Genomic DNA, 14203 nt, shown 5'->3' on the forward strand with positions numbered 1-14203 from the left:
CTCACTGAGATCACGTTCTCCGTAGATCTTCCACTGGGTGACAGTTACCTGAGTCACATGGTTTTAATGCCATCACCACATTCCCAAGAGCTCACAACTATACGCCAATTAGAATTCTGCATTTTCCTCATGTTTTTCTAAGTTTCTAATTGTTCCTGGAATTTCTTTATGCTCAACAGAATTAACCTTACAAAGTAAGTGTATTCACATTGGACTTTGGGATGGAAGTCAACTTAACATGTCCCTTTTCATTTTAAACATGACCAACCCAAGCATACTTAAGGCTGCACAAGAGTAGAGCCTGGGTCTCTGGACTGCTAGCTTGGTATTCAGTCTTCATTAGAATTAGGTTATGCTCAGAAAACACCAAAAATACATTGACATATGTTTTCTTATTAATCCTGGTAGTCACTAAGTTGTCATTTTAAGGAGCATAACACTGACATGAACATTCATTCCTTCAGTACAAGTGAGTCAGTGACAATTTAAATAATCTAGTACCTACAATTCTTCAAAGAAAGATTCCCTACAATAAAAGCTATGATTACCAGCTATTGTAGTCCACAAAGTATGCTGAGGGAGAAATGTGTATGTTCATCAACTTTGAGATTTCCCTTAAGTAATCAATCACCTATTCCTCATCAAGTGACTCTAATACAAAAAGCCTAACCCTTTTAAACATATATACAAAGGAAAATATACCATAAATGTATACAAAGCAAAATTATTCATCTTTTGCTTCAAAGAAAATAACCATATGTAAAAACAAAGCAATTGCAATATAGACTCCAAAATTTTTCTTTGGAGACTTAATATTAGATCATTAAGGTTGCTAGCTAAAATAAATGCTAATTTTTTAACAAGTCAAAATGTGGCTGGACAAATCCTTGAGTGTTAGCATCAGGCTCAGAAAGGAATCTGGCTTGGAATTTTTAACACGTTGTTCTAATCATTAGTGCTATAATGCTGTCCCATTTACAACTTGACATTTATTTTTGTACTTTTAACACCCTATGATTTTCCAGCAACACTAAAGAGCTTTAAGTAATGACACCTCATTTTAGTGGATTTGTATTTTGACTAGCAGGTCTTGGCATTGTGTCCACCTCAGATCTCTCTCCAAAATGAGATTTCTCTCATGCAAGGGAAAAACGAGCAAAAAATTAAGAAAGAAGAGAAATACATATCTACCACTCTAAACAATTTTCAACATAGTACTGCTAAATTCTTAACTACTGTAGTAACCTTTAGTCATCTCAGGATTGTCTTTTTGGATTCTAGATTTCTCTTTATTTTCCCTACAATGTACCATTTTTATGTTGCTCTAAGAAGAAGGTGGTAAAATTTGAGAGGAGGAAAAGAGCACAAATAAATGGAAGAAAAAGGAGTCTGGTTTCAACCACAATGTAGAACACACAGAACACCTGATTTCTATGTAACTTTGATTTTTAGCAATACAACCTGAAACTTGGAAGCCACCCACATTGGAAAATTTTCTATTTTTATGTTACATTCAAAAAAGAAACTGGTGAATGACATCTCAAAGATCACAAAAGAGAGTATCCATATATTTGAGAAATTAGTTTCTTAAGAAACATTCTCTGTCCACACAGGGGTATCTCACGATGTGTGGCTCTGAATCATCAAATATTATCTTTAGTCTGTGTTTTTATCTTATATAAAGATATTATTTTTCTAAAATTAGAATATAAGAACAGACATGTCTAAAAAACATTGTTGAAATAGTTGGATATCTCTTTGAGTCCTTATAAGATGTTCCATAATCTTGTGCTGTCTATAGCTTATCACTGATTTTTGGACAATTTATAGGATTATGCTGTTTATTTGAGTTTCCTCTTGGTTTGAATTCTGTCAACACAGAAACTTGTGTAATGTTAAGAGCATGTCAAAATCCTAGTGATTCAGCTCTCTTGAGTTAATTAATGTGTCCTAACTTTCAAGTCCTAATGGCTGGCTTAGAAGTGTTTGCATAAAAGTTTGCATGCTACATCCCCTTCTTAAATTATTCACTTAGTATGCAAAATGATGCCTTAACACAATCTTCTGAAATGTCTTGTATGCTATCGAGATTTAAATTAAAACTGGAACGTTACATTAAATGGCAGCCTACCTGGAGGGACTTTGAAAAGGGGAAAAACATAAAAACATAGAGAAGAAAATTCACTGGAGAAGACCTCCAAGTAAGTGGGGGAAACTGGGACACTTGCCCTTGTCATGCATGTCTGCAGTGCTCCAACACGGGCAGCAGGGGGCGCTCCTGCTTGAAGCAAACCCCCCACAAGTGCTTTCCTGTTGGGGAACACAGAGGGTTTTTCTTTTAGCACTTGCCCCAAGTCCAAGGAGGTAGCCACTAGTGATTGCAGCTATCAATGCATTGTACAAGCTTTGGATACACAGTGAACAATATTGCAGAAGTGACAAGAGATAACACACATGGGACTAAGTCTGCCAGTTTTTATTTTATGTATTTGGGAGAAGAGAAGGGGTTAAAGGAGATAGAGAGAAATAGGGATGGGGTGTGGGGATTGCCAGTAACTATAAAGAAGACATTTCCAAAGGCAACAAGTGGGCATCAGTATTCCAGGGTCATTTATTCAGCCTCTTTGTTAGAGTTTAGTTTGTAGGTTATATTCTCTGTTAAATATTCTATCAAATTAAAAAAAAATCTCTTCTTTTCCACTGACTTAACTACAAACTCAGAAATGTCATTCGATGAAATGAATTGTCATAGAACCTTAAAAAAGTAGGCTTCTGCAGGGGGTCTCCAACACATGGTTATGTTTTACAACTGAATGTCTGATACATTTTACTCACTCTATGTCAAGATCAAGTATTGGAAGCAGGTTGGAAAAGTCTTTAAAGACTAGGAAAAGCTGACTCTGTACCCTGGAACAAAGTGAATTCCAAGGCAAAATTCCCTGCCCTTCTGCCCACCTCATCCATACACTCACACATTCCCCACCCTGAAGGGCAGGCTCCCTCCTCCTCTCTGCCCTCAAATGAAGGTTTAGGGACACAGTCATAAACCTCAAAACTCACCATATTGACTTCAGAAACCATATCAATGCTTGCAATATCAATGTTCATCCCCACAGCCACGGGAGGACCTGCAAACCAAGATGGGCAGTCAGTGATTTCTCAGAAGTTATTCATTCTGAAAAAGAGCTGTCTCCCTGGGCAGGACAGCCTGCCCCAAACCCTTCTCCATTGTGAATCCTCAAATTCTTCACTGTCTTGCCTCTTTACAAAAAAAAAAAAAAAAAAAAAAAAATTGGTGAACACCCTTCTAGGAATTGCTCTATTGAATATGCACACACACGTGTGTGTTGACGGGTGAGGAATTCCAGCTCAGTGTGTGAATACACACATCTCACAGTAGCTCAAGAATGTCCTAGCCAGAGGGATTTTTATATATTGTGCTGAACCCCCCCCCCCCCCCCCCCGCCTCCTCATTCTTTCCATCCCCTTCTGTGTGCAGATTTTAACTCTTTGGGTTCCATAAGACTCTGAAACAATATTAAATGGCCCTATCAGCATATCTAAAGCTGAAGAGAGAGATTTCCTTTTCCCTCTACCCTTCTTTCTCTCACCCTCCCCCCCTTTTCACCCTCCATTCCTTCCCCGTTCTCCCCCCATGCTGTGAGACTTAGAGAACTGCATAGTAACCACACAAGAGCCACTTTAAACGATGGCCAGAACTCCTCCAAAGTAGGAGGGTACAGGGGGTTAATGCCACCTCTCGACCAATTGCTTGCACATCCTGTCCTCGAAGACATTCAGAATGGCCTTTTGCAAGACAGGTTCTCTGGGCACAGCATTAACTAAACTTAAGAGGCTTGTATCCCAAGGAAGCAAAGACATTAAAGCAAGAGACTTATGATAGTGAAGCCGAGGGAAAACAGTCAAGCTAAGCAGATGCTAAAAGGGTCTCTTTGAAAGACCTCTCAAGTGCTGGGTAGCAACAAACTGGCTCAAGTTTGGATCTGTTTCTCAAGATGGTAAAACAGGGACATTCAGTACAGCACATGCACCCACAACTAGAGAGAGGGAACAGAGGGCACAAAAGCTGAAAAGACAGCTTCGCTGGAGCTAGGCTGTTTCTTATTTGCAAGGCAACCCCATTACCTCCGAAATCTGGTCTTAGGCGAATGTCATAGCCTTTCAGTAGTCTATCCACCGTCTCTTTAACCAGCGACATATTACTAGGGTCATTGACACTAAGGAAAGAAATAACAATAAACAGGCATCAATAAGGAAGCAAGCAAGGCGTCTTCAGCATCCCTACTCCAGAGGTATGTAGGCAGAGCCCTTCAAAGTGAGAAAGGAAAAAGACACTTACCTCTGCGCACAGACAGCGGCGATGATTAAGGGGAACGACCAAATCCCAAAGTAGCCCCTTTTCCGGACTCTCCACATCCCTTTAGTTTTTGGTGGGATTGAGGGTTTCGCTGAACAGAGGAGATCCAACTTAGTCTGCCCAGTGCAGTAATGCTAATGTGAGGCGCATGCGCACAGCGTACCAAAACATCAAAGGGGCAGCGGCGGCTGCCGGAGACCGAGCAGATTTCCTTGTTTAAAAAAAAAAAAAATTAAAGGGGAAAAAGGAAAAGTATATATATGTATGATGCATACGTATTTGAGTAATATAAAAAGTCACCTCACGGGAGCATCCAGAGTAAAATCTTTGTTGTTGTCCTTTGGTTAAGACAAAAACAACTACAGGTAAGTTTGGGTACTTGCAGGAGGCAGTTTTGCATCTAGCGGGTTGTGGGTTTGGGGTGTGTGCGTGTGTGTGGCCCCCTCTTAAATATGCAAAACCAGCCTGACAATTTAAGCGAGAGCAGGTGTGGGGGGCAAAGATGAGTGTCTGAAAATCCACTTCTGACCTCAGCAGGCAGAAAGGGGTGAGAAGTTTGAACTTTATTTCCTTGGTGAATAAAGCATCCCCTGCCTGGGGCGAGACGGAGGTGAGTGGGGGTGGAATGGAGGCGGGGTAGGGGTTGTGGAATGGGGGGAGGGGAGGAGATGGTGGGAACCGAATCAAAGAGGGAGGGAGGAAAGAAACCATTGGGAGGAGTGCTGAGCAGCCAGTTGGATTTGGAGCAGGGGTGGGAAGGGGGGTGGAGAATAAGAAAGATACAAGGAAAAAAGAAGAAAGGGAAAGGGGAGGAAATGTCTAGTCTTTTCTAGAAGTCAAGGAGCAAGCTTTTCTCCACTACTCACAAGCGATTTCTTTCTCCTCCTCCTCCCCCTTTGTCCCCTATGCCCAGAGAAGAAAACCTCGGGGTCCTGGGTTCTAGTGCTGTGACGTTCCTGACCCGCTAGTCCCGGTTATTTATAGCAGGAGGGGGAGGGGACAGGGGGAGCTGTCTCTAGGTTTCGGTCTGATTCTGCATTGGGAAATTATTAGCAGGCAGGGTGGGGTTTGAGCAGGAGATGGATGAGAGGTAAGGGCGTGAGGCGTGCGGGAGGCTTGCGCCCTAGCCCAGGTGCGGGGTATGAGAGGGCATTCGCGGCCACGCCACGCCGGAGGGCAGGTGGCCGAGTGGAACGAGCCCTGCCCGGGCCCCCCACGCCCCCTCGAGACGCGCGCGCCCCGTGCACACACGCGCGCCCCATGCACACACGCGCGCCCCGTGCACACACGCACACGTGCAGGCGCCCTCCGCGTCCCGCCTGCCTCTCCTTCCTTACCTAGTGGCCGGTGTCCGCCGCCCACTCTGGCCGCTCAGTCCAGGCCAGGGATCTGGTCACCCGCAATTCAGGGGCTGCGCGTCCGCATCCAACACGGAGCGGTCTCTCGAAGGCCGGCAAAATGAAAAAGGACCGAGTTCTCTCGCTGTCTCCGCGCGTCCTCCTCCTTCCTTCCCTTCCTTAGCCCTGCGGGACTCGCGCACCCCAAAGCTGCTTCTTCCCACCCGCCCGAAGCTCGGCCCGGCTCTCTGCAGCGGCTCCCGGACCCGGGCAAGGCAGCGAGCTCCGGGTGGGGGGAGGGAAGGGAAGACTTGTTTCCAGCAGAAATCTTTTGCCCGCTTCAGGGATGGCGCTGCGCCGGGGACACCGGGAGCGTGGAGGAGGCTGGGGTGGAGGCCAAGCAGAGGAGCCCTGGGCCGGGACGCCTCTCCCGAGTTTCCCCTGGAACCGGGAAGGGAAGGGCAGGTGCTCCTTCACCTCTCCCGCCACTCCGGGGCAAGAATCAGGAAAACCGGGGTGGATCCTGATTTGGGGACCTCAACGCCTACCTAGTCTCCGTCCACTATTACAAATCATAGTTAGCGGGAGCCCAGAGCTCCCACTACGGGCTGGGAAGGACGTATTCTTTCACTCTTACAGCAGTCCTCGCTTTGGGTTAGCGCTCCGGTGTCCCCATTTTCTGAATTTAGAAACTGGCGCGCTGAAGCTAAGGAACTTGCCCCAAGGTCACTCAGGTGGAGAGGATTGCACTTGACAGTATAGTAACCACTGCCGGACACAACCTCGACTCCCAAGTACTCCACCTTGCCCGCCTCTAGCTCCTCACGGCAGCCGGGACTCTTGGGGAGACTAGCTGGCTCGCGGTCCCCACGGGTCCCTGGGGAGAAGAGAGCGGGACCGCGGGCGGCAAGGCTGCGGGCTCTGCGCTGCAAGCTAGCGATCTCTGCAGCCCCGGGCGCCTCGAGGTCCTGGTCCTGGTTGGGATACACTCTTGACCCACATAACTCCTGGTCCCCTGCCTTGGTCACAAGGTCATTCTGGGGGAGCTTAGGGAGATGACAGCCAGGGAAGTGTGGGGGCAGGAGGGCCCAGGGAGGAATCAGACAGCTTCCCTGGGACAGAGGACTAGCAGTAAGCTAGAGCTGTGTGTGCCTTCAAGATTAAGGAAGTTTCTAGGTTACAGACAGGTAAAACGCGGCTTCATGAGCACAGTGCATATACAGCGTGGCGCTCTACCAGGCTGGGAGGCTAATAGGAGCCCATCCAAAGATGGAGGGACGCACACACGGAGGTGGGGGACAAGAAAGGGAGGGAGGCAGGATGAGGATCTTTTGTAAGTCTCCTATCTTTATTCAGGCAACAGAACCTAAATCTTTAGCCAAAGAAAATTGCTGATTTCCTTCTTTTTCTCTTTACTCTTGTACAGTGGGACTCTTTTACACAGCTAACTTGCAATGATGAGAAAAAAATGCTTAGCTCCAAGGGGATTGTTCCTTCTGTTAGTTACTCTCTTTGGAATTTCAGCACTATTAGGGTATCTAATACTGTCTAGTAGATCCATGTCAGTTTACTTTGAGAGATACAATGTTCACTAAACGAAATAAGCCACAAATATCCTCACCCGTCTAGAATAATACAATAAAGGCCCACCGAGGTATTAAACAAGTATTTACTGAAGACATATCCTGGACAGCCCAGCTCAAACACTTAATAGCCTTGTAACATGGTCAGTCATTAACCTGTCTAAGCCTTCATTTCCTTTTCTGGAATAATAGCAGTAAAAATAGCACCTTTCCCACTGGGTTATCCTTGAATGATGTAATTGTATAGGTAGCATTTGGGATGTGACCATTACATATTAGCAATCTTGTAATGAATGAAGTTGATGGATGGGAAAGTAAACAAGGATTAGTTGCATTCATTTGTATATACGGAATGGATACAAATTAGCTACACTTATTATAGACTTGCCTGAGATAAAAGGAACAACTATTTCAAGAAAACCAGGTAAGGTTAAAGAAGAAAGACCCAAGCAGCAATTGAATGAGAAATGATGAAAGAATTTTGGTTTTTATCTATGTGGTAACAGCTCAGAGATAGCTCTTACCAATAACTGTAACTAGAACAATACATTCCTATGGGCTGGGGACAGTGGCCCATGCCTGTAATTCTAGCTACTTCAGAGACAGAAATTGGGACGATTGCATTTTGAGGACGGCCTGGGCAGAACGTTCAAGTGGGCCTGATGGTGCATACCTGTTACTACAGCTATGAAAGAAGCATTAACAGGAGGATCTTGGTCCATACCCGACCTGGAGAAAAAAATAACAAGACCCCATCACCAAAATAACTAAAGCAAAAATGACTTGGGATGTGGTTCAAGTATTACAGACCTGCCTAGCAAGCAGGAGGTCCTACCACCAGAAAAAAAAAAATTCTTTCTAGTTGTAAGACCTAAGATGGACTTCTGCCTAAATTGAGTCTTTATTATATCACAGAATTGACTCTGAATGTCTCTGGAAAACATTGCAGATATGGCTGCAACTTGAAGATGTCAAATTGCAAATGTCATGTGGAATCTGGAGATGTGTCAGTTACCAGAAAACATCATCCGACACCCAAAACATACGATCAGTAGGCAATATGGAAAGCAATCTTAAGAGATTAAGCTTCAGAGTTATTTCTCAATGTATACTGTATAAATGCAAAGTGAAAACAGTCACCAATCATCTGTCATTAGTCTTTTGCGTAATATTCATTCATTATTCTGCATATGTAGTAGGCACCTCCTCCTTCAAATGCTATTTAATAAGCACTGGGAAAGATAGGTTGAAAAGGCTGACATGAACCTTATCTTCTTGAAGTTTACACTTTAGTGTGAGAAAGAGTTATCACAGAAAAAACTGTGGCTATAACATATATAAGCAGAAAGATAAAGGATTATGGAATACATAGTTGGTCAGATAACTCTGTTACAGGATGTAGCTAAAACTTCTCTGATGAAATGATGCTTTAGTTGACATTTGAAAGATAGGCCATTCTGATACAGAGTTGAAGGAAGAATGTTTCAGGAAGAAAAAACAGTATGTGCAAATTTTCTGGGCCAAGAGAGGAGTCATGAATGAAGAATGAAGAAAGAATAATAAGACTAGAGGACGAGGGTAAGAGTAATGGTTGATGATGCTGAGGAGCTGGGTAGGGGCAATTGGGGACCATGGATGAGTTGAAGCAGAAGTGTGACCTGATAAAGTTTTAGTCACATTGGACAATGACAGTAAAGGCTGTAAGGGATCTGTCAGTAAGCAGTTGCAAGAATCCAGGTGAGAAATGATATTGCTCTGAATTAAGAAAATGACAATGAAGATGAAACGAAGTGACTACGGTCACATGGGAAAACTAGCCTTTGTGATAGATGAGATATAGAAAATGAAGTTTGGAAAAGGATTCAGGGGTGACACACACTGCTGGTTAGCGTATCTCTGTGATGATGACACAGGGAAGTTGATGGTGATGATACATTCAGTTTATTTGTGTTGAATACCTGCTAGCATCCCAAGGTACACGGATCTGATGCTCAGAACTGAGGGCTTGGCTGAGACCAGTGTAAAATTTCCATGTTCCATCTTGCCACTGTATTTCCCTTTCCTTCTTTAATAGTTTCCTCTTTAGAATGTAATCATAGCCATATTTTACCTATTTTATTTCCTGCATAGAACTAAAGTTTTTTTAAATGTGATTTTTCTTTGATGGTCGTGTTATATTCCAGAATCCAATATCCATTATAAGGCACTACAGACATGTGTTTTAATGAATGAGGGTACACTTATTGATTCTAAAGGATCATTGGAGTATGAGAGACTAATCCACAGAGGAAGAGCAGAATGAGCAGAATGGTTCATTGAAAAGAGAAACTTGTGATACAGTCATCAGAAAGGTCAAATCAGGATTGACTCCAAAGGTAGGAGGAAAACTAGTACCATGTCATCAAAGCCAAAGAAAGAGAATATTCTGATAAGAAAGGACTAGATAACTGTATTACATCCTTTATAAAAAGTCCTTAGATTTTATGTAGATATTATTTACTTATGCATTAAATTCATAAGGTAAGTCACTAAGTTTCTCTGCTACCATGATTCTCTCCCTAGAAACTTATAGTTTGTAGGTGATAATGAGGTATCCTAACTCACAGCCTTCCACCTATTGTTCAACCATATGAGGTTTGTCCACAGGTTCTAGGTAGTCCCACCTGACTTGCTGCTAGTGAAGCATCAGGATGGTGATTTGGGAGGAGGTTCTATGGAATATGGGTTACCTGTTTTGCTGAGCCATTTAACATTTGAACTTATGATTATTTTTTAAATGAATAATGGCTCTCTTAACTTTATTGATTGGGATCTTTTTAATGTGTATAAATTTCATCAATATTGAAGACTAGGAGGAAATCTGAAATGAAATGTACAAAGAAAATGCACTACATGCATATGCTTATTACTTTGAGGTCATGTAATAGCACAAATTTGCTGCTTATGATGTATTAGCTTCCTAGTCCTATTATGCTATAAAAATAACTATTTTAAATAACTTTTCTATGTGCATGCATCTTTATATTTTAATGCACTAAAGAATATGCCTAGAGTAGTTTAAACTTTATCAAATGTTTTTACCCTCATGCAAGTCAAAAGAATCTGCATTTATTTTTATGGCAAACCTGGCCTTCAAAGACACTGGAAATGAAAATTCTCCTAAATTATCATAAATTCCATATTATGGGCTTATGACTTAAGCTGATTTTTTTTTCTCTGCAAAGTAATAAATGTGAATTCTGTGCTCACTGATTCCTATGTCTCCTTCAGCAAGTAATATCAACACTAAATCTGAAGTTCTATAAAATTCTTGGCTACAGTAAGCCTTATAAGATAGAAACCACTTGAAATTGTTCTGCTAGAAGTATTAGTAGAAATAAGAAATAGATCAATATGGCAAACACTGTTCCAAATGCCTTATATAAAGTAATTTTGTTTAATCTCCAAATGTGTCTGTAAAATGTTATTTTATTCTCATTTTATATGTGAGGAAAAAGGAGAAATTAAGTAGCTCTAAGATCACACAGTTTGTATGAAAACATTAAAAAGACTGAATCCTTTCCCTGACAACTATGTGACTTTGTAAATTAAACTCCTTTAGATTTGTCTATTCTATAGTTCTTAACTTTTCTTACTGAACTCATATAATAGAAATAAAATCTCAGTCCAGATAGATCTCTGCACTTTCACCATCAAATGACCAACAGGAAATTCTGAAACTTGAGTTACTGGACATCTTTTGAAGGGGTATACCTTTTAGCACCACCTCAGATTAATCGATTTTCAAGTGTATAGAAAGAAGTGTGCCTCAGAGTACAAAATGAAATTGCTGATGCTTCAAATGGAGGTAAAATTGTTCTATGAGGAAATTACCTAGCACCTGACACCATAGGGATGCTAATTATATTCACATACAGTCTCAGCAGTAATAAAACACCACATTCCCTGTGTTAGAAAAAGATGAAATAGGAAGGCTGTCCTTTTTGCCTATTGCACCTCAAAACCTGAAGTGGGAGAAGAGGGGTGACTTATCAATGTAGGTAAACATGAAAAACTGATATATGCACCATAACATAAAGGGCCCATGCAATAATTTTTCAAGTTCTTTCTGAGGTTTGTTTCTTAGGATGGCCACTGAGATATGCCCAAAGGTAGGTACTACAGCATGAAAGGCAAATTTTTCTAGAATGTGGGTCATACTTTCCTGTGGCCTTTCTTATCATCCTTTACCAGGACTATTGAATCTGCTTAGCTGTGATAGCTAGTAATGCTAGGATTTATAAGCCTATTGAGGATCTACCAAAAATGTTGGAATTCTGAAAAATGTACATATTGGCTCTAAATTTTTTAAATGCAACTGCAATGTTGGAATTAATTAATGTGGAATTAAATACCTAACAAAATATGATATTGTCCATATGTATGCAGAATTAAATTTAATATGGGAAAGATATATTTAATATGTTATAGATATATGTCAAAAGGCCTCCAAAAATTAGAGGATTTGGGCATACCATGGCCTTTAAGAAATCTTAGGTGTCTCCAACCTCAGGCAGAGTTAATGTCTTTCTAGTCCTGTGTATCTAAGAAAAATTGCAGTATTTTTTCTCTCTCCTCACTCAAAATCTCCTTTGGAAGCATTGCCATTGCTAATTCTACAAGGAACACTGCATGTGTGTTTTCTTCTTGTTTTTTTTTTTTTTTTACTTCCTAAGCTTGGTGCATTTGCCTAACTTGTATTAGGCTTTCAGTAATAATTATAATTGTAATTATTATTCACAGTTACTATTTACTGAGTATTTATTTACTAGCTTGCTTTACTGTGATGAACACCAACAATTTATTGATCTTTTAATTCTAGGCTTTAATGAAGTGTAGTTTTCAGTGTCTTGGGGTGGCAAGTGACAGAAACCAAACTCAAACTACCTACAAAAAGGGAATATGTGGTCAGGTAAGTGGAAAAGTTAAGAGTATCCAGCTTTGTGTACAGGTGAATTCAGGAGCTCAAACTATTGAATTTCTAAATTCTCTTTTATGAAAGTTGGCTTCACTCTTAGGCAAGGTCTTATTCAAAGATGATCTCCAGTTGCCCCACACTGGTGACCCTGATAGAATTAACAACTTTGTTGCCTTCATAATTACAAATGAAGACACTCCATGAGACTTGGAGCATAGTTTTATCTTCAACCCATCACTCGATGTGATTGTTGGACTTATATTCAACTTTGGTCCTGAGTTTAGGGTAAACCATATCCAAACTACGTGGGCTATGAGTGCTTGAGTCAATAAAAATCATCAACATTCTGGTGTCAGAAAGAAGATGAGTGGATGCTGATAGGCAAAGGCCACAGGTATTTACTATATGACAGCATAAGTATCATTATTGGCCATATCTTTTAGATAAGCCTATTGGGATATAGGGACTTAAATATGGGTAGAAGAAGCTCTCAAGCTTACCATATCCGTGCTATAGGAATGATCTTGCAACTGGCCACTAAAGGTGGATGAGTGAATGGATAGATGAATGGAAGAATATACCAATCTAGGACATTTGAGATCTCATTAATGAGGATTATCAATGATTCCTACTACATTTTCTCAAGTCACATAATCACGGGTAGAAAAATCACCCTGAAGACTGTTTAAAAATAGTCATGACAGAATAGATTACACAGTAAATACATGAGGAATTGATAGAAAAGAATTTAAAAGGTCAGGCATGTTGGTTCACACCTGTAATTCTAGCATTTGGGAAGGTGAGGCAGGAGGTTTTCAAGTTTGAGCCCAACCTATGCTGCATAGAAAAACTGTCTCAAAAATATATGAGTGATTATGGCTAAATATAGAAAGTTACAATAACTGACTATCTGAGAAACTAAGAATTATCAGAGGAAAATATAGTAATGTTGATGTTAAATAATTGCTTTAGCTACACTTCATTCATTACATAGCAAGACATTATCAATTGATATTTATTGAATAAATGAACTTTTGAATGAATGAGTTGGGTAAAAAACTTTTTCATTGTGCAGGCGTTTATATAAAATGCATATCATATTAATACCTACAGGATAATTTCTTAGTTTATTAAAAATATGACATTTCCTTAATAATAAAATACTCCTTCATATTTATCATTTACCTATAACACAGAAGTCACTCTTAATACCATTGACCTTTGCTGATAAATTATTTTCTAGAATCACAACGCTTCATTTAATTCTCACAAAATACTATGATGTAAGTTCTAATATTATCTCCATTTCACAATAATCTAAAGGTGCCAAAGGTTTTGTGATTAAGAAAAACTCTTCAGATGAAGAGCAATTGAAGGAGAATACATAATTAAAGTCTGTCAGAATGAAAATTTTCTTTAATTAGAAGCCTAAAGAGTAGGTGATAATAATCACTATTTTCTTCCATTTGTTTTACCATAGTTCTTTCATAATAGAAGCTGAGTGAAGATATGTTTTTTCCTTGTTTCCGAGAAGATAAAATTTGGTTTTAGGTTCAAATAAATAATTGAAAGCAATGAGTGGAAGTGTTCTACTGAGTGTGCTGTATGTGGTCATAGGGAAAAAATCATTGCTTTATAAGATTTTTTTTTAAAAAAGTTACTAACTGCCAAGAAAGTCCAACAACCAATGTCTACAAGTATATGTATCTTTAAATATAATTTCTCTAATGGGACTTCAATATTTAGCTATTGGAGGTAATGATGCATTCACAGGAAGCAATGAGTACTTAGGGGGTTTGATATGTTTCAACAACAACTTTATTCAGAATGTGGGGCACTGAAGGTGTAAAAAATGATTTTGGATGTTTCATGGAGAAGTATGTAAACTGCACAGTGTTACGAATTAAGAAAATTGTCTCAACCTTCTTTCAGTTTTGATTAAGTCACC

The 14203-nt window shown here is 40.4% G+C and overlaps 2 protein-coding genes across 3 annotated transcripts in view; one reads left to right on the plus strand and one right to left on the minus strand.

The window, feature by feature from the left end:
- The window catches only part of Gabrb2 (gamma-aminobutyric acid type A receptor subunit beta2), a 218121-nt gene extending 213625 nt beyond the window's left edge, over window positions 1-4496 (minus strand). The window contains exons 1-3 of the mRNA XM_074057711.1: window positions 4361-4496; window positions 4147-4238; window positions 3061-3128 (exon numbers count right to left, since the gene is read on the minus strand). Of these exons, the coding sequence (XP_073913812.1) occupies window positions 3061-3128; window positions 4147-4238; window positions 4361-4437 (237 nt within the window). The 5' untranslated portion in view covers window positions 4438-4496. The remainder of the gene's footprint in view (window positions 1-3060; window positions 3129-4146; window positions 4239-4360) is intronic.
- A 92-nt stretch (window positions 4497-4588) lies between these two features.
- Window positions 4589-14203, plus strand: part of Gabra6 (gamma-aminobutyric acid type A receptor subunit alpha6) — a 150392-nt gene continuing 140777 nt past the window's right edge. The window contains exon 1 of one of the 2 annotated variants that reach the window (XM_074057708.1): window positions 4589-4743. Coding sequence is in view for 1 of the 2 variants with exons in the window: in XM_074057707.1 (XP_073913808.1) it covers window positions 12166-12249 (84 nt within the window). In the remaining variant the exon portion in view is untranslated. Of the gene's footprint in view, window positions 4744-12159; window positions 12250-14203 lie in introns of those variants that run through there. The other variant, XM_074057707.1, reaches the window with a different exon arrangement.

The sequence above is a fragment of the Castor canadensis genome, chromosome 16 (genome assembly GCF_047511655.1).
Source record: "Castor canadensis chromosome 16, mCasCan1.hap1v2, whole genome shotgun sequence".
NCBI lineage: Eukaryota > Metazoa > Chordata > Mammalia > Rodentia > Castoridae > Castor > Castor canadensis.